Consider the following 26,997-nt stretch of genomic DNA (forward strand, 5'->3'; position numbering starts at 1 on the left):
TTGTCATGCATCTTAAAAACAGTACCCCTCTCTTTATATTCAGGTTAATAACTCCAGAGCCCCACTTGTATCCCTCTTTGTTGGGTATGTGTAACAGATAGAGAGGAACACAGATGTTTTATTGTAGTAGCTATGTTCCCCAATCCACTGCTTTTATTCCAACAGCTTATGCACATCAGTAAATTATTAAAAGAATAAACTGAAAAAAGCATTATTTTTCAGTAACTAAGACAGTGAAAAGGATGAATAGAAAAACTTTCTTTGAATACGCTACAGTTCATTTATGTATGTGAACAAAGAGATGCATGTGTGATTATAAAAAATAAATTTAGTTTCACATGTAGATGTTTTAATTGAATGTACTTGGTTTTATTGTAGCTGTTCTGCAACTTGAAGTTCTTGTCTTGTATAAAAAGTAATTTTTACAGATGAGGTAAATTTATATGTATAGACTAAAATGCTGCATCTTTCCAGCTTATTTGTAGTCCTCCTCAGGGTGAGGGGTCACAACCCATAGTTTCAGAAAGAATTCCTGGTTTAGAATTGAGGTATTTGAAAAGTCTGGAACCATAAGCATTTCAATAACTTTTACACAATATGTTCTGTATGTTGTATTTGTAATTAGAAACAAGCTTAGATTAACTTAGCGATCTCGTGCTTTGACTGCACCATCACTGGTCATGGGTCTGAAATGAAGAAAACCCACAAATCATCTGTGGTTCGAGACTTTTCAGGCACCATGTGTGTTTTATATTAATGTGTTGCCTTTAAGGAATTTTATCGAGCAGCAAATACTAGATGTTAAATGATGTATAACTTACCTCATTTACCAATGCAGAGTTTGTTTAAGGGTGATTTAGCTTTTTCAAAGGATAGATGTTTGTAAGGCGTTTGTTTTATTGTTGTCGTGACAAGTTTGAGAACAAATCCACATATGTGTGTGCTTTTCATAATTGCTGGTTTTTCTTTCTCCCTCTCACTGTTTTTTTTTGTGTGTGTGTGTGTATATATATATTTTTTTTAATGTCCAGTACATGTAACACAATATTGAAAAAAATTATTTTGAACTGAAATTTGAAGATCAGACAGTGGCCAGCCAGGCAAACTAATCTTTTTATGCTTTGATTCTTGGCAAAATGTTAACATGGTTATCTATGTGTGAAATAACATTATATGTACAAATTGGTGTGTGTATGTACTAACCAAATGTTTAGTTTGTAATTTTACAGGTGCACAAAATCAGTAACGTTAATTATTATAACATATGTAATTGTTACTCAGTTAATCCAAGAAGCCTTACTGACACCTTTCTTTCCTGTTTAAGCGACTAGTTATATTACTACAGTATGTTGTGTTAATGTTATTCTCATATTGTATTGTTTTCTCTTTCATGCATGTCAGTCGAAGATGACATACAGGAATACAGATTCACAGACCAGGGAGTGGTGTAGTTCTGATATATATTCAATAGTATTGCTTATCTTCTGTGTTCAGAGTTTTGGATTCTCTGCTGTTTATTTAAAAAATAATAATTATGTATGACGTTTGTTGCTGGAATGACCCGTTCCCTTCCCCATGTGTTGTTTTATGTGGAAAAGATTACTAGCCATAAACAAGTATAATCCTGTAAGACTAACTTGTAGCGTAAAGATTTATTTAAGCTTTGTTTAAACCATGTCCTACAGGTGATTTAATGTGGAAATTAAAATAGTCTTAGCGATAAATGAATAGTCTTGTAGGAGAAACTAGACTGCAATTGAAAGGTGTTATGGATCATATAATTCATCCAAACGTTGTGTTCTGCAAAGTTCAGTATGAAAATAAAGAGTGAATTTAGAGAAGTTTTAGGCAAAATTGTTCATACTGAATTTTCTATTATCTCCTCCTAGTGTAAGACTGAAACACTTTTCTCTAGGCAGTTCTATACAAACTTTAAAACTTGGTAACAAAAGGTGTGAATTTAAGGAATTATAATTAATTATTGTTGTTACAGGTGAGATTGACTGGTCCGCTAAAATCGGACACATAGATAAATTTTACAGGAAATTAATTTATTTAGAAGCTTTAAGGAACCTGTTATGAATCATCTGTTTTGATAACTCTAGTTTGGTTAATTTAAGCTGAATTTTCTTCAAAGAGAATTGCTAAAACGTCTATGGAAAGTTCACGTTGGTGCACTGTGTGTTGGTGGCAACATGTAAAAGTGTTTCAGAAGCAACAGTTAAAAATAATAATCAGAGGTACTTGTATTGATAAAAGTGTTGTGAGATCATTTATTTTGAAACTTAAATTCAAGCCAATATTCAACATTCCAAGAAAATAATTCTGATAAAAAAACTGACAACCCATGAAGGACTAAAAACGAATTCAGTAATAGACAAATTAATACTAGCTTTAGACCCTGGATTACCAGTCATGGTAACAGCATTAAGTGTTTGTCTTGTTAATTAGATTTCATCTTAGCTAGAATTGTTTGCATTAAGTTGCTCATAAAACAGAAAAGCTATACAAGCTGCAATCAAATTATTTTGATCCCAGAGTAGGGTAAGCAAAACCATTTAAATTGTCAAAAACCGATCATTGCAATCACCTTACAACTAAGATATCTCCATCTGGATTTTAGTTTCATGTGTACTTTTACTTGAGCAAGCTATCACTAACTGGGTTTCAGTATCTATGATTCGGCAGAGCACAGATAGCACACTATAGCTTTGTGCTTCAAACAAAACTAAACCAGATTGGTTACAGAATCAAAACTTTGTAACATCAACTCTGTGAGGATGTAGCTTAAACCTGCTACATTCAGTAATGTAAAGTGAATACAAGCTACCTCATATCGTTGGTTATTACTTTTTAATTTATTGGTTGTGGCTTGACTGGCAAATTGCCTCCCAGCCCCATGTGGCTCAGCAGTAAGTATGGGGTTTATAGTGATAAAAATTTGGTTTCAAAACCCACAGTGAGCAATGCAGATATCTGTGTAGTTTTAGACTTATCAAAAACAGTGAAAACTTTTATACAATTATCAGTAACTCCAGAAATGTGATGGATTTGATTTTTTTTGTGAAATATTTCTCAGTGACAGAAGCTTAAAAAGACATAAATAAAATTAGTTTACTTATTTTCATGCTAATATAAATACTTTCTGTACTAATGAAATATTTAAGGCTAGCTTGTGTTTTTCTTTGGTTCATATTGTGAAATGTACAAGTTAGTAAAACCATTCATTTTTATAGAACAATTGCATGCACATGTTCGTATTATATATATATTACATTTTGGTGCCATTTATTATAAAAAAAATGCTACATTGTGGTACTTTAGTGTTAGGGTTGTTAAAACAAAAATCATAGAAATGCAAACTATGTGAACCCTATCAATCATTCACACAAATACTCGTATGACATTTTACAACTCAGTAAGTTATAAACGGACGATGTTAGAATATTAAGATTGTAAATAATTTGTGTACTCTTATTTCAAGGGTATTTAAGGCTATATATGGGGGTAGATGTTTTGGTTTCAGTGGACTGCTCCTGGCTGGTTATGGAATGGGATGTCTTTTAGGCTTCAATATTGAGGCCTTCTGGACTTTGACATGAAGAAACAGGTGGGAGTAGTCTAATTATCTTTTTAATCCCTTGAAAATATTTATCTTTTTGTTTAAAATTTGGCCTGTCATGCTTTAGGGTATGAGGAGAGTTTCTTATTACAAATCATTTTCTTCCATGTACCTTCAATTAAAACCGACAGGTCCTAGGATGTACTATGTATGAACTTATGGGATGACTCCCAAACTATGAAGTAACGATTTATTTCTTCCTCCTTTAATCTGTGTTATGATAAAGATATTCAACATCCTGTAAATAGAAATTTAAGGTGCAATCATTAATACTGTCTTAGTGCAGAAGCTTGGAAATGAATGAAGCATTTATGTATGGTCTGTCATTTTGTACATTTGTGTAACGTGAACTTTTGTAAGTGAAAGATAAACTGTGGAAGGTTACTGCCAACTTAATGTGCTGTGTTAACACTGTGCTGCTATAGGTTTGCCAGACACGCAACTATTTTGATTTTTAATTGTTTTGTATGACATTTGGCATAATATTACCCAACAATTTTTCTTTTCAATACAATTTTTATAAATATTGTACATAAATATATATATATAAATGACTATCTGTGTGTGCCTGCTATAACACGTAGCACTAGCTTCGAAATGTTAGCTAGAATAGAAACTATTTAAATTTTACCCACACCTGGGTTAAATGGGAACCAATAACAGCATTATTTTTCCTTTAATAGCACTGAGTTAATTTTTTTTTTTGGGGGGGGGTGTGTGTGTTAATATCGGTCATTAATACCTTGTTACAGGATTATGTGTGAAACAGGGTGTTGGTTCCCATTGTATCACCTGTAGTATATTGTCATGTGAATAAACAATATTACAAACAAAAATAGTTTTATTTTATTAAAATACGTACCCAACAATTTCAACATTAGGACATATCCAAAGATCCAGATAACATTCTTTTTCCAGTTTGTGAATACACTCACCATGAACTTGAATCTTTTTTAAACGTGTTTATGTAGGTTGCAACAACAATCCAGTTTGGGAATTTTAAGACAAATGTTTTTATTTATAGTAAAAACAAACCTGTAATTTAACTATGAACAGCTTACAAATAGTTAAAATTATCATCACTACAATGAAAGTACCTTCTTCATGGTATTAAAACAATTTGTGCTCTAATGTCCACAGTCTCATAACTTTAATTCAATGGATTTCTTTCTGTTGGATTAGAATGTTAAATGTTCATGGCATCATACAAGATCACAACCAGATGTGTTCTAGTAACATACAGTAAAATGTTAAGATCAGTTTCTATAGCAACTTACAAAGTAGTGTCCAATAAGATTCAAGCAGTGTTGAAATGGGATTCTTTTGATATTAAGGTAGTATCAAAACTATGTTTCCATAGAAACATCCAAGCAGTGTGAAACTGTTTCAGTATGATATCCAGTATAGACTCAAGAAATGTTTTACTGTGGTACAAGTTAAAGATGTAAAAATGTCACAGATGTTCTTAGCACAGAATACAAAGTTTTTATCTTAACATCTCCCATGAGAACTAGCCCAACATTTTAAACTGAGCCTAGGATTGTCAGCAGATCACTCAAGGTTATGTTGATAGGTCTCACTCCAAGCTTGACACAACTTGTAAAACAAAATAAACAACTCAGTAACAATGAAAATATGACATCTATTAGGATTATACTATGGTGAGATTGTAGTGGGTATTACACCAACTTTCATTGCATTTAATACATTACTTAAAACTCTTCGTCTTTACGATTTACTGTGATGTTAGTTTCATGAAATATTGAAACTATTGATTCCTTACATACGATTCCAATCCAGCATTTTCAAGGTAATGACAATATGGTGCCCACTGTTTTATATTTAACTGACAAAACTGTTTCAGCTGGCATGCCAAGTTTATTTAAAACAATACCCCTTCCCTTGTTGGTACATTTTCTTTAACCTGCTTCAACTTCAGTACTCATATTAACAAAGGCTTAAGTCATTTGTTTTATATGCTTCTTGGTTTAAGTGACTAAGTACAGAGATTGAATATGACATACTGTGAGAAATTCAGTTTCATTATGTCATTATTGTCCATACTGCTACATTGGACATGCACAATCTGATGACTGTACATCCTGACAACAATCCTGCAGCCTAGATTACATTGTGAAAGGGTACCATAATTCTGTCATGTTTAAAGTACACCACCCCTCCCAGAAATCTGTGTTAATCCATCTGATGTACAAAGATGATGGTTTTGTAGAGCCTATTTCAACAATTTGAATGTACAGAAATTCAATGGTGTTGTATTTGGTGAATTGATTATTAAGGACTAACATGAGAATTGCTTTCATTTCTCCAGCTGTTTAAGGTATATAACACTTCAACAGGAGGTGTAAATGAAAACTATCTTCCTGAGCCCATGACCCTGTTAACTTTTCCAGGTAGAGATACTTCTTGATAATGTTGCCTTTGTTTTCTGGCTTTTGCCACTGACATTTGTGTTGACAGGTTCTCAACTCTTCTTACTATGATTATCATAGCTGTGATACAAATTCTTGCAGGTCTCTTTCTTGATGGTCTTGGTACATCAAGTTGATCCACATTACTTTCTTTTTCCATTGCCGTTAATCACAAGAGACATTTCCATCTTTGAAATTCTAAGCTTCTAAATGGAAAGTACGTTTACAATCTGAGTGTACAAATATCTTGCATGGCAAAGGAACATTACAAAAGTGGTCAAATTTTGGTGGTGTCATACTAACTAAGAAATGCCAAATGTCAAAATGTAATTGTGACAGATGTTGTTCAACCTTTACTTATTGTTATTGAAACTTACTGATTTTAATATTCAAAATAATTTTCTTTTTCTAAGTTTAAATTGTTTTTAATCGAAGCCAACAAATATCAATTTATTTTAGTTTTTTTATTTATTTATTTATTATATGAGCCCTAACTGATACATAAATAAAAAGCTGTACATAATACATTTCAAGCAAGGTCACAGAATTTACAATCTGTACATAAACAAAAATGATTTTGTAGGTATGAAGTCTGTACATACAAATAATGAACAAATCAAACATTCTTAGATCAGGAATAGGCTTAAATAGATATTTTAACTTATGTTACACTTATATGCTAGATATATATATATATACTTTTGTCCACTTGCTACAATTCATAAACTTGTGATTCCAATAATAGTTTCTTCTAATCCTCTGTTTCTATTCCAAAACTAAAACATTTTCATTGCATGGTACATTATATCCTTTTGCTTTGTATACCTGTACAATTTATTTTTTTACACGGCCATACCATTTTCCACCAACACAATCTAGGAAAGTGAAATATTCTGCAAAATGTCCCTTTTAGAAAAACTGACAATTATGTGCTAAACTCTTACCTATAAAGTACTGCTTTGTATCTCCTTTCCTGATATACTCTATTGACCCTTACAACATTATAGTGTTTGGAGAATAGATAGGTATCTTAACATTAAGCTGGTTCAAACAGAATTGACAGGTTCATAGAATGAAAACATTTCATTTCTTCTTTTCTCCCAAAGTGTTCACTTTAACTGTATCTTTAATATGGAATATTAGAAAAGAGTACTTAATGGTCAAATATTAACCCTGAGGGGCAAATACTTCACAAAAACCATTTGTATTCAAACAATTTATATTTGTGTAACACAACTAAAAATGTCCATTTTTTTCAAGCAACAGTGATAAACATATTTTGTTGTCCACTAAAACACAAATAGTACAGATATTATGGCACTTATATTTTCAAAACAAGACCCAAAACTCGAACATTTTCTATTAATTAACTCTTTTTTTTCAAGAGAATAAAGGGTTATGTTTAACGAATGTGATGAAATATATCGGCTTGGATGTCGATGTCAGGTAAACCGGATGTTGGCCTGGAGAATTAGCCAATCATAACCTAGAGTTGTTCGTGTCAGGTTTAGTTTTGTGTAAAGGTCATAATAGTTATCAATTTATATAAATATATAATCAAAATAAATAAAAATAAAATTTAATAATGGCACAAGGTGGTAGGAAACAAAATGTAGCTCAAACCAATGTGTGTGTGTGTGTGTGTGGAGAGAGAGAGAGAAGATTTTAAGGAAGAATGATACTTCTAATGTAAAGTAAATTTAATCACGAATTTAGTTTTGAAAATATTTTCAGAGACAATGGCACTTATGATGTTATTATACAAAATGAAAGTACAATACTGTTATAGCAACATCATACAAGGAATGTTTTATTTCATTATATTTATGGCAAACTTTCAGTCATTAAAGTCTGTTGTTAAACCTAGAGGTAAGTTTATTGATCATTGAAAGCCCTTACCAAAACTAGGTAATAATTACCTGATACAGAGGTCTCATTTGCATATTTAACTAAATATGGAATGGTGGTTATTTAATCGATATTGTTACAGTTAGTATTAATATTGTGAAACAGGTGTGGAACAGGAAAGAAGTATTTAACTAATGAGAATAAATTGGCAGGCAGTAACGTTGATTACTTATAACGATGCTCTGGGTGCACAGAAAGGCTTAGACCAAAAACATTTCTAAAACTCACACACAAAGTTAAAATTTTTCTCAACTTAGTATTGTATTTTTTGTTTATACAACTGTTACTAGACAAAAATCTGTAATACATTTTAAGCCACCTACTCAATATAATTATAACGAAGTAACTTGGAATTCTCAGTAATAAAGGACAAAGTATACCACACAGTACTATCTATACATACTAATGTACATATTTAAAATCAGAATTAGGCCTAATGGACTTGCTAGTAAGTTAAGTGTTAAATCTTGGTGAAGTACAGACAAACGAACTTGTAATTCCTGATCAGCAACTTCCAATTTTAAAACTATACCATCTCAGGCTCATGATCTCCCAGGCATAGTACAGGCATAATCACATCAGGAGTTAAGGCAATGGAATACTGTTCCTACCATTTATGCTGTTGTACGATTACTTTCATGACTAGGAAAACAAACAACAGAAAAACTTCTTTACTAGAAGTTAGTTTTGGCTCATTTCCAAGATTCAGGAAGTCATACTGAAGTAGTTAATCAAGTCCAGAATATGCATTTTACTGTTAAGAACAACTCTGAACATAATTAAAAAGACAGCTACAGTTAATTATATCAGAGCTACTTTCAAAATTGTTTCTATTACTATTTCCAAGTGAAATTAAAGTCAGTGATGATAACTTCTATATGATTAAATAGAAGGTACAATTTATAGGTAGAAATATGTAACACTACAGCTCTTTTCTCTGGATATAATCAGTTTTAAAATTGTGACTTTTCTCCTTCCCTTCTGGAAGCTCTTATTCACCCGACAGGAATGACTACTTCCCAAAACATACGATTCAGCAGCAGCTATGAAATTATTTGAATTGTATGAACTAGGAGCCACAATACAACAACACAAGTGACACACATAACAATATATATGATAAAAATAAGTTTACCATTATACACACGTATATACAAGTAAATTAATATCATAAAGTTAATGATTTCACCAGATTTTTTAATTAGTTATTTACAACCAGTGTTGTAACATATGAAAACAAAATTTAATAATCTGCAATATATGGACCTGCACACTTTTGTGAATTTTGTTTGCCGCTACTTAGAACTCTGCAATCTTTTAGAACTAACAATGGGAGAAGATTGATATAAACTGTTCAAACATAACCTTCATGGTTATAGGGTCCCTAATAATACACAAATAGCATAAAAACAACATTGTCAATAAAGCATACTTGGGGGTCTTCTGTGTATTTCAAACAAAGCTATTGATTTCACCCAATTTCGTGTTTTGGTTAGTTCTTCTTGCTGGATGTTGTAATAGGCAAAAAACAATTACTCAACATTATCTATGGAACTATATAAAAACAGGTTGATAACGTCCCAGTTAACTGATTTTAAGCACAAGAGAAGTGGTGAAAGAAATATCGAAGAACACAGTAACTTCTACAACAAACTTGTCTTTACTTATTTTATAGGTGAGATTCAATTACCTAGAAATGACATCAACTCTATAATCTCCACTTGTAGATCTCTAATTAAAAAAAAATACAAAGTCCACAGAAGATTTGAATGGACAAAAAGATTCATGTCAAAATTAAAATATGCAGTTTAATAGAAATATACAAGATAAAACTCAAAAGGCAATTGTATTTTTTATTATATAATTACATTTGTTCCTTTGCCATTTTTTTCTTTTATAATATCCTAAAGTTGCTCAGCAGAACAACAACAGCAAAAAACAAAATTTCAGTTAAATTTTACTAGCTGTAAAAAATGTAAATTTAATCCCAAAATAATTATAACAGAAAAATGAGCCATTATATCATACAAAGTTGTTTGTACCTTAAGCCTACACAACAATTACTACAACAAATATTGTAGAATGAGATCATAAAATAAAACCATACTTCAAGATGAACAGAAACATTACCTTGCAAGTTTTATGGACCACTGAACAAACTGCCACATGGTGAAATGATGTAATTCATTACTTATGTTTCCAATAGAAATGTCCATCAGATCTTCCTAAGTCAAAAAGTGAAAGTATTTGAAAAAATGCACTTGTATAATGAAATTATAACAATATTCAAAATTTAGGGGGGGGGGTATTGATCAACATGAGCAAAATGGTGGTAAAAAAACAACCCGTAAAGACACTAGTATAAACCACAAAATGCAAAATTGAAATTTGTATGCATTTCCCCATGGACCAAATGAACCTCTACATCAATTTTAATGAAGATTCATCTGCATCCTGCAAAGTATTTTCAAAGACATACAACAGATAGTACTATTATATTTATATAAATGGCACCAATGCATCAGATCTGTGTGTGTGTGTGTGTGTGTGTGTGTGTGTGTGTGTGTAATGTAATATCATACCTGCACCCTGAAAATGGAGAAAATTAAAGTTCTCCATGGCAGGAAATGGAGGTGATATGAGAAAATCATGACCACTATTGCAAATCTATATGTACACAGGATAAAAATTTTGTAAAGTTGGTAGTTGCACATCATATAATAAAAAGGTTTATCCAATATCATTCAAGCAAGAGTTTGAACATAAAATATGAAATTTAAAAAAATACATGCACAACTTTAAGAATCTGAAAGGAAAACAAATCCAAATTTCATGTTTTTTCAGCTTGTTGCCATAGCATTGCTGGTACAACTGTGCAACTATAGCAAGCAGTAACCCTAACAATCATGTTGCAAAGAGGTTGGCTTAATACAAGAAATAAATTTTAAAAAATCATTTGTATACAGGTGGAATTAATCAGCTACAGGGAGAATCTGTTCCTAAGGTTTCTGTAAATATAGTTAAGTTTATAATCAATTAAAATCAAGCAACATTTATTTTGTAGAAGGTCAGCAGTTTATGGTAACTTCTATACACAGACTTCCTTACACTTGGAATCACGTTGACTTATTTGGAATTGTGTAAAATGCATCCACCAAAAGGAAAAAGAAATGTTTGTACAAACTGTACTAGAAAATTATTCTGACTTTTCTGATTATACATCTAGATATAGCAATATTCAATGTTACACTTGTTTAAGCTATGGCATGTGCAAAGATGACCACTGCATTCAAGTGATTATGTACCAAGAATGAAAAGGAACACTACTTAGGCAACCTCTCCACTAATCATCTAGATATAATTGCATTTCCTCATTTATTACTAATGAATTCAAACACAAACCTCTCTTTGAAGCTACGCTGATTATAGTAACATCGAACGTCAAGCTTAAAAACAGAAATTTTGTCATAAGCAGGCATATTGTACATCAACTGAGGTAAAAAGTTGACTTAGGTCAAAGAAATGAAGTGATAAATCCCTATTCATGAACTTGTCAAATTTAACAACATGTTGATAATCTGATGTGAAATCCAGTGTAGCTTTGTTAGAAGTGCATGGAATGATGCCACTCACAGTTTCCATCATTAATCTGTTCAAAGCTATATAACAGCAATCTGAACTCGGCTGTCCCTAATTCTAAACTGATAGGGGGAAAACAGTTGGTCAACAGTCCCTATAACCAACTGAACTGTGGGCTTTTAACATCACAGTTAATCTGAAGATGACCTAGCAAGGTCAAAACGTTTTTCTCTTATCAATAAATGTGTTAATACCCATACCAGCTGCTCTGAGATACATTTGTATTTAAAGTGGGTTTCTCATCACCAAGAATCAATTTAGATTGCATCAGAGCTTCAAAGTGGAGAGCATGTTTCTGTGGCACAAGGTCATGAACCCTCAGATTTGTAGTCTGAATCTGCTAACCACTTGTACAAGCTCTGGGTCTACTAGCCACAGATCTGTGCCTGACTTCTGTTAATATTGGTCAGATACTGGCTACTGTATGTTTGGGAATCCAATAACTCTGCATAGAATTCCTCTTTTCTATTCTTTTTGAGTAAATCTGTTATTGTGTTGCCAAAAATATGTTTTCTTGTTGAAATACTTTGTTTTAACAATCAACATGTCAAGATGTACATAATTATATTGAAACTAAACTTTTGAATCTTCTGTAATCGATACTTTCTTCTGTCTTTACAAGGAAATGATAGCCAGTAGACAGGCTATTGATACTTTAGCAGTTCAAACACTGAAGAGAAGTACTCTGAAACTGTGTGACCAATAATAAAGAAAAAATGGAACAGCTAATCCATCCACTCAAACCTCCTGCTGACTACACTCCACATTATGGCAATGTGCAACTCACAAACACCCAACAAAATCAGGGGGAGCCTTAAACTTTGGTATGGTCAATACAGAATCTGGCTTTACTTGGTTTATTCTGATATTAAGAGCACCTTGCAAAACATGGCATCTGGACATGGTAGGAAGGGTGCCCTTAATTTTAAGGTTCTACTTGGTGTTTTGTCTTTTATTAACACTGTTTGAATGCTGCACAAGACAGCAACATTCTTTTGGTCATATTGTGCTTTTGTTTTCTTTGTTTTGTCGAATATTGTCCAAAACTACAAGTAGGCTAGCCATTTCCAATACTGAATTAAAAGATGAGAAGGGATGCAGCTAGTCAACATCATCCACCTCCAAATCTAGAGACATGCTTCTCAAACCAAAAAGTGAAATTTGACCATTATTGTTGTTAAGCACCCACAGACTATAATTGTTTTTGGGCAGTAATGGGACATAAATAACAAACCACACAGTATGCTACACTAACCACTTGGTACCATATTAATAATTTGATCAAAGACCATCTGACGATGACAGAAAAACATACCACAATGATACAAATTTTTATTTCAACGACAAAGGTCATAAAGTGAGTCAATGCATATTATTTTCGGTAATGATTTTAATTCACCTATTGAAGAACACACTTAGAAGGTTTTAGAATTGCTGTGTTTAGTAACATTTACCCTGAAGAGAAATAAATAACCAAACAAAAGGAATTTGACTTCGATAGTGCAATATACAAAAAACTTCAGAAAAAACTAAATTCTCAGGAAATTTAGATGTAAAAAAAATACTCAAAATATATTCAAGAATTATTGTTAGCTCTTTTTTAATCTTCAAAATACTTTGTGTTACATTTATACACATCTGACCATGAAAACATCAAAAATCTTTTGTCTAAAACAGCAAATGTTCAATGTCGATATTTTAAGCTTAGGCTATTTAAATCTGAAGATCATTCAAAAAGCCTAATACTAAGCTTACTGTTAGAGTAAGCTAAATGGTTCCCACACCTGTCAACTTTTCTAGAAACTACCATGTATAACTACACCCCAATAATCATCACATATTAGGCTGCTCAGTTTTCTTTTAATATACAAATAATGAATTCCTTAGGTTTAGAATCCTCATTGATGGTAACTATGAATGGTAACTTGTCAACATATGACACTTAGATGATCAATCAGCAAGTGTTCAAAAATAAGCTGTAACAGTGACAAAATTCTAACTTAGAATTTCTGTATGTGACCAGACCAAGCCTAAAATGATAGTTTTAGCTGAATAATAAATATAGGAGTTTAAACTTAAAAAAACAAAAAGGATAATTAGTAACCAGAGTATGTGGTAACCAATACACCTAGAACGTTCTCAAAAGTAAACCATTCTTTTTTATATGAAATGTGTAAAAAAAATACCAGCATTTCTTGTATGTAGGACAACCTACGGAAACTATATATATATTGATGAATTTAACCATCATATGGGATCCTTTATCTTATTTGTAAACAAAAACAGAAGTTATGACTTTTTCAGTAAATCTTTCAGATCTACACTTCCCACATCAACTTTAAAAACCACAATGGATGATGCTCCTCTGAATTTATTTATTCTAACCCTAGAATGCCAGCATTAAATTTTCAACTATTAACATGTGGTGACAGTATGGTGTGTGTTTGGGTGAGGGGCATGGGGGGGGCTTCATAGGTGTTCTAGGAGAGTACTTTTCAAGGATTAATAAAAACAAAATCTGAGCAACTGAGTATTATAAATTGTAAAACAAATTCAAGAGCAAAAGAGTCATTAGTTATTACTAGCCAAATACCTATAGCAACAGTTCTCATATGGGATGACAGGTGCATGGCAACTATGACCTATTTCAAGTCTTGTATAGTAATCTTTGTTTTTTTTTGTCCTTAATACAGAATCGTTTCTAATGCTATTCATCACTTTATAACTCCTTGATACAGAACCGTTTCTGATGCTATTCATCACTTTATAACTCCTTGATACAGAACCATTTCTGATGCTATTCATCACTTTATAACTCCTTAATACAGAACCGTTTCTGATGCTATTCATCACTTTATAACTCCTTAATACAGAACCGTTTCTGATGCTATTCATCACTTTATAACTTCATAAACATCGAATATGTATGCAACTTCTTTGCTATGTGCAACAAATTCAGCTGTCCAATGCTTTCTGTACATTCAAGCGGAGAAAAATTGTTCTCCAATGATGGAAAACACAGATGAAATGGGAAAATTGTGATCCCTATTGCAAATCTACACACACACACACACACAGGATAAACATTTCACAAAGTTGGGTGCTGTACATCGTGTAATAGAAAAGTTTTTCCAGTGTCATATAAGCAAGTTTCATTATTGTTTGATTATTTATTTATTCTGGTTGTAGTTTGATGTATATTCAAGTCATAATAGCAAATTTTTCCTTTTAATTTTGTACTTTATTTAGTGTTTTGTTTTTTTGTTTTTTTGGGTGTCTTTTCAAACTGGTGTGAGTGAGCTGTCATGCAAAACTTATCAGAGTGAACAGTATTGGAAAAGGTTGAGAAGCAAGTGGTCCTGGGTTGGTGATGCACATAGATTCACCAAACCATTTACTGATGAGTTTTTGTTTATAACAACTTATGTGTTAGAGAACACTGCATCTTATAAACACTATTATGAAACACAGGGTTTATAATTCTATTTTTATGTTCAAAATGCCAGGGTCAGAGAGGATAATATGACTTTCCTACAAATTTTTTTTGTTTTTCCACAAAATATCTCCAGAATTAGTCATAAAAGCATACAGTTTCTTTCTTACTGTGCAAGATAAACAGGCACTGCAAATTTAATTAACCCAATATTTGTCAGATGACAAAAAATAATAAGAAAAAACAAAAATGAAACTGTGGAAAACAGAAAAGAAAGAATAATAAATGGTACTTAAATGTGAAACGATTGAGTCTATCCACTACTGAAACATATCATATAAAGAATCACATAACAAGAAGAAAAGACAAAAAAGAAAGATACCGAGGATTACCGGAGCACTAATGAAAGAATCTTTGTAGTTGCTTGGGTTCACTTTTAGCAGCCCCTGTGAGTATGAAACAGAAAAAAAAAAAGGCCATTAGAGAATATTACTTGACAAAGTATACAGTAAGATGCATAAGAACAATTCAACTTCTTTATAGGGCTTAAATACAAATTCCTTTAAAAATGGATAACTTTAACATCCTCTGTTTTTAGTATGACTTATACTGTTAAGATATATTCAAACATTTTTCTTCAGGCTCACCTTTCAAAAGTACTTGGGTTATAGGATTTTGTATCTTCGTGTTATACTCTTAAGTACATTTGATACGGACAAGCCATTTTGAGATTTTTTTGTTGTGTTAGGTTACATTTTGATAGGGTTGGACACACCGTCATTATTTGACACAGTTATTAAGATTTATACTGTTATATGAAAATTTGTTTGTTGTAATTCATGCTGAGTTATGAGAGATCCTTAATCTGGAAGTGATAGACTAAAAAGAAAAAATATCCAAGGTTACTCTTGCAAGACTGACCAGTGCATTTTGACCATCACATAAAGTGAAAGTGCAATATAGAGATAACTTTTTAATCTGGAATGGATCCCAAAGCAGAAAATCTCAGACCCACAATTCAGTATACTAAGCAAAAGGCCATGCTCAGCTCACCAAAGTTTTCAAGTTGTTCATATTAACACTAAAATTTGTCTTTCACACAAGTCTGTTTTCCCCATTGTACACTACTCTGTCTTCATTTAAACATAGTATGACCAACTTTCTGATATTTTCATATAAGTTAGTAATAAGTGCACTAATAAAAATTAACAAGTTTTTTAATGAGTGACATATAAATAAGGAAAAAGTAAAAAAATTAATCTTAAATAAATTTCAGTCTTCTTCAACTTGCTTTATCACACAAAAACAGTAAATAACTGAATACACGAGAATGTTAAACTACTTAAAATACTGATTTAATTTTGAAAATAAACTTTGAAGTAATACTAATTCTTGATAACAACAAACTGACACAAAACAAATTAAATAAAAATTAAGACTGTTTTTGAAGCCTTGGTCTTCTCATTCAAATTTTTCATGTATTTGTTTATCAAGAACTTTTCCAGTGCAGGTGTTCTCATATTGTAAATTGCAAAACACTTAGGTAGGTAAAACATATTGCTTTTGAATGATGTATTTTTAAAATTCTAATATATTCAAAGAGAAATGTCTCCTACATATGTGCAGAACTGTATTAAGTGGTTAGATTTTATTCAGAATGGTTCTTATTTATTGTTGATTTTTAGTTAGAATAAAATGGAGTCCTTACATGTTCATAATCTGAGAAAGTTGAGTCCTAAATAAAACTTCTCTTACAGGGTATTGTGAGTCTGTCATTCTTGCAGATAAGCATCTCTTACAGGGTATTGCAAGTCTGTCGTTCTTACAGATAAAGTTCTGTTACAGGATATAGCAAATATGCAGTTCTTACAGATAAACTTCTGTTACAGGGTATCACAAGTCTGTCATTCTTACAGATAAAAGTCTGTTATAGGTTTATCGTTCATACAGATAAAACTCACTTCAATCACTTCTCCTTTCTTTAGACTTTGTTGAACATCACAGAGGGGTACAAAAACTTCAAACTAAAAAAAGAGAAGCCAATAAATATACAAGGCACAAAAGGAAATTTCTGTTAAGTTTGTTTTTTATTCTTGGACAGATGGGAGCAGAGAGTTAAAAAAACAATCATCTTTTGACAAACACCATATCAAAAAAACATAACCTTATTAACAAATTTTTCTTTTAAAAACACATTTTATTTCAAAAGCTTTTTCTGATTGAACTTTCAATCAAGAGAAAATACAATTTCTGATGTATCAAAAATAAAACTAGTCCAAATAAAACGTAACTTTTTTGACTTTGAATATTGCTCAAAGCATGATAATATTTAACTCTCCAGATTCTTTAGTTTGTAATACATAATAAATGAATAAACCACAAGTTTGATACAAAGGATATTTGTAAGAATAATATAAATGTTTCCAAGTTATTTCTCAGTAGGAATTATTTAAAGACCAGTACTATTTAAAATAATTTAAAGTTTTTGTTATACTGGTTACAGAAACCACTTTCAACATACCAACCTTTGAGTTCTTTTGCCATTTTGGAGTTTTTTTATCTGATTCTAGTAAAGACAGAAAAACAAAGTTTCAGTTATGAATAAGGAGAGAGAAAAAGAAAAAAAGTAAATTCTGTAGAATATCTCACTGGTTCCAAAAATCTTTATTTGTGCAAGAAACTTTTTCATCACAGATGTCACAAAAAATATTATTTTGAAAGTAAGCTAGTCATTAATAAAGACAGTGGCTCAAAACTTGGAGGTACACCAACCTTTCTGTGGGTATGAAAACCACTAAAATTAAAATAAACTCACAAACCTAAAAACTGGAAGGAGTTTCAGTAAGTTACTAAACTTGCCAACACTAAAAATTCACCAACTGTTGACTTATCTTTCAAGTATTATTATTTACCATTTTACTAACATAAATCAATTTTCACACTTATCCAATTTCATACATCAGAGGAGTGCTAATGACTCAAACACCTAACTGACAATATGCGACATTAAAAGGTTGGAAATCACTGCACTGAGATGTTTATGAGGAAACTGACTGAAGCCAAAATGATTTCAACAATAAAACATAAAATTCACAAAAACAACCGAAGTATCATTAAACAGATAATGATAAAAACTAATGTGTTGTATGAAAGGTTGATGTTCACACCTTTGTACAAAACAGTAAGAGACGCATCTTACACACAGTATTTTAACAACCAGCTCGCAAGAGACGAGCCTTACACACACTATTTTAACAACTAGCTCGCAAAAGACGCATCTTACACACAGTATTTTAACAACCAGTTCGCAAGAGACGCATCTTACACACAGTATTTTAACAACCAGCTCGCAAGAGATGCACCTTACACACAGTATTTTAACAACCAGCTCGCAAGAGACGCGCCTTACACACAGTATTTTAACAACCAGCTCGCAAGAGACGCGCCTTACACACAGTATTTTAACAACCAGCTCGCAAGAGACGCCTATACACACAGTATTTTAACAACCAGCTCGCAAGAGACGCTACTTTACACACAGTATTTTAACAACCAGCTCGCAAGAGACGCCTATACACACAGTATTTTAACAACCAGCTCATAAGAGACGCCCTACACACAGTATTTTAACAACCAGCTCGCAAGAGACGCCCTTTACACACAGTATTTTAACAACCAGCTCGCAAGAGACGCCAACTTTACACACAGTATTTTAACAACCAGCTCGCAAGAGACGCGCCTCATACACACAGTATTTTAACAACCAGCTCGCAAGAGACGCGCCTTACACACAGTATTTTAACAACCAGCTCGCAAGAGACGCGCCTTACACACAGTATTTTAACAACCAGCTCGCAAGAGACGCGCCTTACACACAGTATTTTAACAACCAGCTCGCAAGAGACGCACAGTATTTTACACACAGTATTTTAACAACCAGCTCAGAGAGGCCGTTACTTACACACAGTATTTTAACAACCAGCTCTCAAGAGACGCTACTTTACACACAGTATTTTAACAACCAGCTCGAGAGACGTGTGCTTACACACAGTATTTTAACAACCAGCTCGCAAGAGACGCGCCTTACACACAGTATTTTAACAACCAGCTCGCAAGAGACGTGCCTTACACACAGTATTTTAACAACCAGCTCGCAAGAGACGCGCCTTACACACAGTATTTTAACAACCAGCTCGCAAGAGACGCGCCTTACACACAGTATTTTAACAACCAGCTCAAGAGGCGTTGCCTTACACACAGTATTTTAACAACCAGCTCGCAAGAGACGCGCCTTACACACAGTATTTTAACAACCAGCTCGCAAGAGACGTGTTTTACACACAATATTGTGATAACTAGATTTCACTCCTCAGAATAATATCTGACAGTTTTTTACACCCCTACAATCAACATTAATTTATTTCATCATTCAGTCCTATAAAATATGCAATTTAAACATAAATACACCAGTTTTCAATGTTGTATTTCTTACTTTTACTGAGTTCCAAGGTACAAACTGATGATGGTGCAGTAGCTCCTTCCTCAGGAAAACTGGAACTAGTTTGGCCCTCTCCTGGGGAAATCCTAGAACCACTGTCAGACTCTGACCTAAAATGCATAAAAAAAAAACAGTAACAAAAGATGAGAGAAATACATATAGAAATCATCTTAACCCATTTACTAATTGTCCTATTCATAAGACTCACAAAAGATTTTTCTAATTTCTTTTGCTAAATAACAAAATGTATATATACTAGTCTGTTTAATTCACTGATGGATCCTCTATCTAATTTTCACTTTCTTTAAGAATGAAAAACATTCTGCTTGGTTTGTTTCTATGCAAACTATACATGTCAAATGATATTTATCACTAGCATCATTTTTAATCTCCTATCAGTTAAATATACATCAACAAAAAAAAAGCAGTGACAAAAAATATTACACCAGCTTAACAGTTATTTGAAGGACAAAGTGTACGTATTTATAACATCTTTATGGTCTAATTTGCTTACATTGTAAATTTACTGGTGAAGTTAGTTCTGAAGAGGAAATATCTACTTACACTCATGTGGTATGAATTAACTAAAGATGATTCTTCAAAAAAACCTGGCACTAAAACAAAAACATAATTATGAAAAAGAATATAACAACATCACTGAACGTTAATAACCTAAACTAAATTATTATATATAATTATTCTGAACATTAGAGTTAACATAATTATAAAACTTAATGTCATTTAAATAGCTTTAGAAATAAATAATTTGATGCAACAATAAAAAAATAAAAAAAGCAAAAAAATAAAATAAATATACACTAAGCTTCAAACCCACTGTTTAAAACCCAGATCCAGTGTGGTGTTTTGTGTTGATACATGTACAATGGTACTTTAACTGGGGAGCTTTGGAAAATGGGTGTTGTTATTTACATATATACTGTTTTAAAAGAAATTTCTCATTAGTACCAGACTACTATAATATACCATGTCATTTAAAAATTAATGATTATTATTAATGGTGAAACCCAGCAGAACACCAGAGCTATATTAATCAAATTGGAAAGATCACCAGTTTTTGACCCAAATGTGTTTTAGTCATAGCTATACCTTAAACATGGGATACTAATAATCTTTCTAATCAGCACTTCAAAGTTATGCAAATTAAAAATAAGAATGATACATACCACCCACATACATGAACTGCATGTTGGTCTTTAAGGCCACGGGGAAGGAGGCAGCCTTGTTCTGGAAAAGAATCCGAGTGCAATCGAGGTCGATAGCCAGGGGTGCGAAATTTTGATCCTCCTGAGGAATGGGAAGATGAGGTTGAAGTTGTGGATAGCCCTCTTCTAAAAAATCCAAACCCACAGCTAGGACTACGAGTCAAGCATGTAATTTCTGGAGTTGGATCACTTATGGACATCTGTCGTCTCTTCTTGCGAGTTCCACGTTCAATGAGGCTTTGACTCCCAAATTTGGTTTTGGATAGAGATTGGACCTTTTTCTTTCTTACCTCAGGAAGAGTTTTGGGTATAATTCTTGGCTCATGTTTCTCAATAGAAGCAGAGTTACTTGTCCTAGAACTCGAACTCTTTACATATGCCACATCTTTTGTACCATTATCCATCAGAGACAAATTGGCCAATGTCAGAGCTATATCATCTTCAGCAGCTTTTCTATTCTCAACAGTTTGATCACTCTCTGATGGAGGTGTCCTTGCTTTAGCCATCTCAGTGGGATGTCTGTACTGAAGAACTTTTCCACCTTAAAGTTGTTTGTAAGTCTGCAGATGGTACCTGAGAAGTCTAGAAAGATTGTTACCAAGAGAAAGATGTCTTAAATAAATATGTTTTACAATAACTAAACCACTTGCACATTAACATATTTTATGACCTACAGACAACCCATTCTTATTAACAAATAAAAGTTTCATCCTAAATCAATAAAAGATAAATAAAAACACATACATCATAGTTAACTTTAATCAAACATCATCAGAGAAACAATCTCTTGATCCTTTCTTAGGTCAAAACCAGCTTACGAACTTAACTTTTAAGCAGTTGGCTCAATGAATTAAGTTATCTAGTTAGACAAAAAAACAAAACCAGACTGCATTACTGAGGTGTAAATCATTTTGAATTTATATATGAAGTTTATGATCAACCACACACACATACACACAAAACTGAAAATGTTTAAGATGAACATAAGTGTGTAATAAGCTATTGATTAACCTCCAGTGCCAGCATATTGTCTAATAAAGTAGTCCACTACAAACCAACTTCAACATGTGCATGTACAGTACACATACTAGTATAGATTAGTACGTGGTATGCTATCTTGGTAACACCTAATTCCTATACACTTTTTAATAAACTCACCTGCTATATTATTACATTTATGAACATATGTTCTTTAAAATAAAAGAAATCATATAAACAAAGATGTGTTGATAAACCGATACTTAAAGAATTGATATTCTGAGCTTTTGTTTCATGAAAAGTTCTTCACAAGCAAGAAATCCTATTTCCACACAAGTTTTATCAATTATTTGGAAGAATAGCCATGGGGATTTAAACTTTTTTATTAGCACTGTGCTAAATTTAGCACACTTAAAAAATTACATAAGTGATGGTTAAAAGCTGTCTAACTTGTATGACATATTTCATATGGTCTCCAATCATAAATAAATACTGAAAATATTTATATGTGCCTAAGAAGACCAAAAAGCCAAATTGTATATTTGTAAGATAATTCAAGATTATTAACAAAATTTCCTTGTAAATGGTCAATGTGCACTTGAAAGTCAATTTTGAGAAATTGTAAACATGTGATTACAATATAAAATGCAAGTTGGTTTAGAGCAGATAACTGCTCAATGAGTTAGCAAGATGTTAGTTAATTAGCTAGTTAACATTAATTTTCACTCATTTAGAAACAACTTCAACATTATCACACACACACATCTGGAACTAACATTACTCATCCTGTAGCTAAATACAATACACACATCCTTGTTAAAACCATTCAGAAAACTTCTTTTAATGTGATAGGGGGCAAATAGATGCTAAAAGTAAACCTAAAAATTAATTCCAATTCTAAAAAGGTAATTATTTCACTTGGGACTATGTACATACAGCATTGGTTTCTTATATAACAAAGAATATTGACTTACTTAAAAGAGTTCAGAGGATAGCTACTGAAATGACTTTGGAAACAGAAGTTATCTTGTTGGAATAGGTTATGATCGGTAAGTTTCTCTTGAAGAAAAGGTAACACGATCATACTGAAGCTTAAAACATTATCTGGTAGCTTGATAGAATAAAATCCCCTACTTGGTTTTGTCAAATTATGGAAATGTCACATGAGTGAATTTGAGAAAGGCTCCAGAGAAGACAATATTATTTTTCTAAGTGGTGATTAGTTTAAGAGGAGAATTACTGAATTCTTGTTAGACAAGAGGTTGATTTTATTTCTAATATTTTATATTTAATCTCTCAGAGATGGATGTTCAGTAAAATCTTTAAAGTATCATGCTTATATACTCTGTTATAATTACATGTATTATGAGCTTCATACTGTATTATATCATTTGAATATTTATCAAGCCTTTACTGTATCCACCACACCTAAAGGCAATCCATTTCAAGTGTCAAATCTCCCTGTGAAAAATAAAGGCGTTTTATCAGCGTCTCTTGCATCTATTATCATCAAGTGTTAAAAATAGACAGTGCACCAACATTATCAATTCCCCTAACATTCTTAAACACTTAAAACAGATTTTATCTAACTCTTCTTTTTACAAAAGAAAGTTTCTTGTTATCAAATTCATGACAACCACCAAAGTAAAGAGCCCAAGACTGAACACAATACTCCAAAGATGGCCTAACCAAGACCCTATACAATGAATCTATAACCTCTTTGAACTTGTATCTATTACTTCTGTAGATACAACCTTAAAATAAAATCCTATTTGCTCTGCAACTAGCAACATTACATTGTTTCAGACCAATAAGCTACAACACCAAGTTAGTTTTCTTTGTTAAGGTTACTCCTACTAAAATCACACCTAGAGTTACAAAATCTTGTAGATTTTGGTTAAGGATGTTTTGTTTAGGTTATACTTCCTTATCTTTCATCAGAAGGTAAAACAATTAATAGTATATTTTCACTTTCACAGTATTATTAATTCTGTTGTTTGTTTATAGTTGCACAGAAACCTATGCAAGGGTTATCTGTGCTTAACCCACCATGGGTTTTGAAATCCATTTTCTAGCATTGCAAGTCCAGAAACATGCCACTCTCAGGCTTGTTATTAATAATACATATTAATAATAAAATATCTATCTTCATTTTTTGACAGTGTTATCCTACAAGTTTAGCATAGGCTAGTTTTAATTTAAACATCTACATCAGAAGATGGGAGTTTGATATGGTGTGATATGCACGTCTTAATTATTAGAAAGCTTAGAAAATGAACAACATAAGATGCACCTTGAACGAGAGCAGATAATTACTCATTGATTAGCAAGATGTTAATTAGTCAGCCACTTAATTTTCACTCATTTTGAAATTATTGGACAAAGAAACAGAGACACAAGAAAGTGCTTCATACACCTGGAAAGTTAACAACTAAGTAAAACTGTTGTATTATTATCTCCTGTGAACTTAAGCCTGTGAGAGAACATTAGTTATTGTAACTCACAGTTGAAGAAATAAAACAATTTTGTTACTAACGAGTTGGGCATTGCATTATCTATGTTACTGATAAGCTAAAAACAAATACACCAACAATAACACCATTACAATACTGACATCAAGAGTGGGATTAATTTTGGAAGAAAATAAACTAGAATACAGGCTCTACTTTATGAACTACACATTCTGAAATTCTATTTCTGTATCTTATAATTTTCAAAACTTGTATCATTTTATGTATACTCATGAATTATAATCACAAGCTCATTCATCAGAAAAATTCTGAGGAATAAACTTATTAGTGCAAGAAAACATCAGGTAATTAATATGTTTTTCTACATGAATGAACATAATTCATAAACAAAAAAGTTAGTGTAGTTTCCATACAATGAGGTTCTAGGAACTGATTACCTACATTTCTATTGTTGTGTTTAACCATCTAATACAAGTCTCCATACAGATATGCTACCACCAATGCAAAAAAGTAAAATCACAAACTCTAATAAAGACAATTGTAACACCTACTGAAACATGTATTCTCAAAACTTGAAGTATTAGACATGGAATTGTGATCTTAGATCACCTACTGCTAACTAGACAACAGATTAATACTGATCTTCATTGTAAATATTAAAAAGTGAGAAATCTTTCATAAGTAGAGATGATATGTGAAATCAAAGCTCTTTCTTTTTCAGAATGGTATGATCCTGAAGAAAAACTTTAAAAAATTAACTGTTCAAGCAAAGTAATTTTCTTCAGAAGAATATTCATCATCTGCATGAATTATCAGTTGAAGAACATGAAACCAGTTTCTTAGTATACATACAGCCCAGTATAACATCTGTAGTATATCCAATTATTCAAGCTTATGATTAGCCTAACAGAATAATTCTCCATAAACTAAACCTATTGGACAATCCCCAAATTTATATGCATAAAGAACGTAATTTAATTTAAAACTTTTTCAAAACATATCAACAACCTAAAAGCCATAAATAAATTAACTATCTTTTGAGGATCCACAATAGGAATCACACAGTGATGGAATTTATTATATGTATTTTAAACTGCTTTTTCACTTAAACAATAATCCAATATTTCTGTAGGAATGATGATACTAAAAATTAATTATTGTGTATTATTTAGCCAGATAAGATATCAAGATAAACAAAAGATAAATACATAGCCCAATATAAATTTCCATTCACTACTTCTCTCCAAGTTATTGCACTGTCATTGTATTTCAACCCTTGTTTGGCTCAGGTAAGACTATTTGAACAATTTATGACTATTCTGTAACAGATATCAGGAACATAAAAAAACACGTGTTTACACTATAGTGACAGTATAAACTTTAAATGATAGCAATGAAATAAAATTTTAGACGTTTTCACTATCATTGCTGAGAACTATGTTAATATAAACATAAGTTCTGTTGTTCATAATAAAGATAAAGAGATAATTTCAATTCAACTATCAGTAATAATACGAGAAACTAAACTTCAAACTGTATTTTTAAAACCTCTATATCCTAAAAGACCACTTGAAAGTAAAAACGTTCATTAAATATCAAACGTTCCAAACAAAAAGTACCGAAAGATTGTAGATGTTAAATTTGTCGTATAAAAGATACCTAATAATACATTCTTTATCTATTAATACGCTTTCCCATATAAATATTATTTTATTTATTTAGATAATGGATGATTGCAACACACGCACTCTTTCTCTCTATGGCTAAGTCAATGAGTACATGTGACACCCTTTTACCGAATTCCATTAAAAATGTAATAAAACTATCGTATTTCCAATTTAAAAGAATAACATTTTCATGCATCAGTTAACACGTAATTATAATAAAGGAAGCAAGGCCTCTATTTAGAACATCTCTGTATCTTTAGCACATACTAAATCAATGTAATCCAATGTAAACTATTACATCTACCATTGAAAGCTTCCCCAATCTTATAACTGATATATCTGCAGGTATTTTACACATTTTATTTTCTAATGGAATCCTTTCTTTGCAAATGAATAAAACTTACTTCAAAGAATATATACATGATCATATAATCAGCTTGGACCTTTTCACCATTTCAAAAAAAAAAAAAAGATTTAATTTTGGTAAAAATATTAATTCCCACACCACCTTTCCCGAGATTCAGATAAATATTTAACACATCATACCTTCGTTTAGTACCCTTAAAGAAGTTCCCCAGTGGCAATTATGGTTGTCAATTTAAAATGAATAAATTATATTATTCAAAACAAAGATATAGGTTTTCTTATACAAATTATAATTTACTACTTACCTATGCATTTCACACGCTAAAAAAGCATAGTCTTCAAACAGTAAATCTAATTTCAGAAAACTAGATCAATTTACAGTCTTTCTTTGCTCTGTACTTGTTGTTGAAGTAACAAAGTAAGTATTATTTTAAATTTGATTTCTCAATAAACAGTTTATTTTGGATATAGAGTATTTCAGATAAATGTAATGAATTTATAAAATGATTCTTTACGATGTAAGTATAACGAATTTATGTAGTTTTCATCATTAAGAGATAAAACCAATTTTTCAATCCTCATTTACGTCAGAGACTTGAAACACTATATTGTATTTGTTTTTTTTTTTTTTTTGGAATTTCGCACAAAGCTACTCGAGGGCTATCTGTGTTAGCCGTCCCTAATTTAGCAGTGTAAGACTAGAGGGAAGGCAGCTAGTCATCACCACCCACCGCCAACTCTTGGGCTACTCTTTTACCAACGA

At 31.9% G+C, this 26,997-nt stretch overlaps 2 protein-coding genes across 21 annotated transcripts in view; one reads left to right on the forward strand and one right to left on the reverse strand.

Annotated features, from left to right (window-relative positions):
* LOC143230594 (segment polarity protein dishevelled homolog DVL-1-like) overlaps positions 1-1,655 on the forward strand; it is a 31,544-nt gene extending 29,889 nt beyond the window's left edge. Inside the window, exon 17 of the mRNA XM_076464404.1 lies at positions 1,402-1,655. Coding sequence (XP_076320519.1) covers positions 1,402-1,451 — 50 coding nt within the window. The 3' untranslated portion in view covers positions 1,452-1,655. The remainder of the gene's footprint in view (positions 1-1,401) is intronic.
* Positions 1,656-6,503: 4,848 nt separating this feature from the next.
* Positions 6,504-26,634, reverse strand: LOC143230595 (uncharacterized). 20 transcript variants are annotated; one of them, XM_076464408.1, is made up of 9 exons: positions 26,540-26,634; positions 22,705-23,191; positions 20,714-21,334; positions 19,524-19,639; positions 17,557-17,597; positions 16,993-17,055; positions 15,414-15,477; positions 10,090-10,180; positions 6,504-9,690 (listed from the first exon to the last, which is right to left on the reverse strand). In XM_076464408.1, the coding sequence occupies exons 3-9, from the start codon at positions 21,256-21,258 to the stop codon at positions 9,642-9,644; spliced, it is 969 nt and encodes a 322-aa protein (XP_076320523.1). In that variant the 5' UTR covers positions 21,259-21,334; positions 22,705-23,191; positions 26,540-26,634; the 3' UTR covers positions 6,504-9,641. The 20 variants fall into 20 exon arrangements, 14 of the variants coding, with proteins under 14 accessions (XP_076320523.1, XP_076320522.1, XP_076320526.1 ...); XM_076464407.1 differs by lacking the exon at positions 26,540-26,634 and adding an exon at positions 26,273-26,422; XR_013016541.1 differs by lacking the exons at positions 22,705-23,191; positions 26,540-26,634 and adding an exon at positions 26,273-26,424 and having other exon boundaries at positions 6,504-9,002; positions 15,424-15,477.
* Between the last annotated feature and the right edge of the window lie 363 nt (positions 26,635-26,997).

Source organism: Tachypleus tridentatus, chromosome 10 (assembly GCF_004210375.1).
Source record: "Tachypleus tridentatus isolate NWPU-2018 chromosome 10, ASM421037v1, whole genome shotgun sequence".
In the NCBI taxonomy this organism is placed as follows: Eukaryota; Metazoa; Arthropoda; class Merostomata; order Xiphosura; family Limulidae; genus Tachypleus; species Tachypleus tridentatus.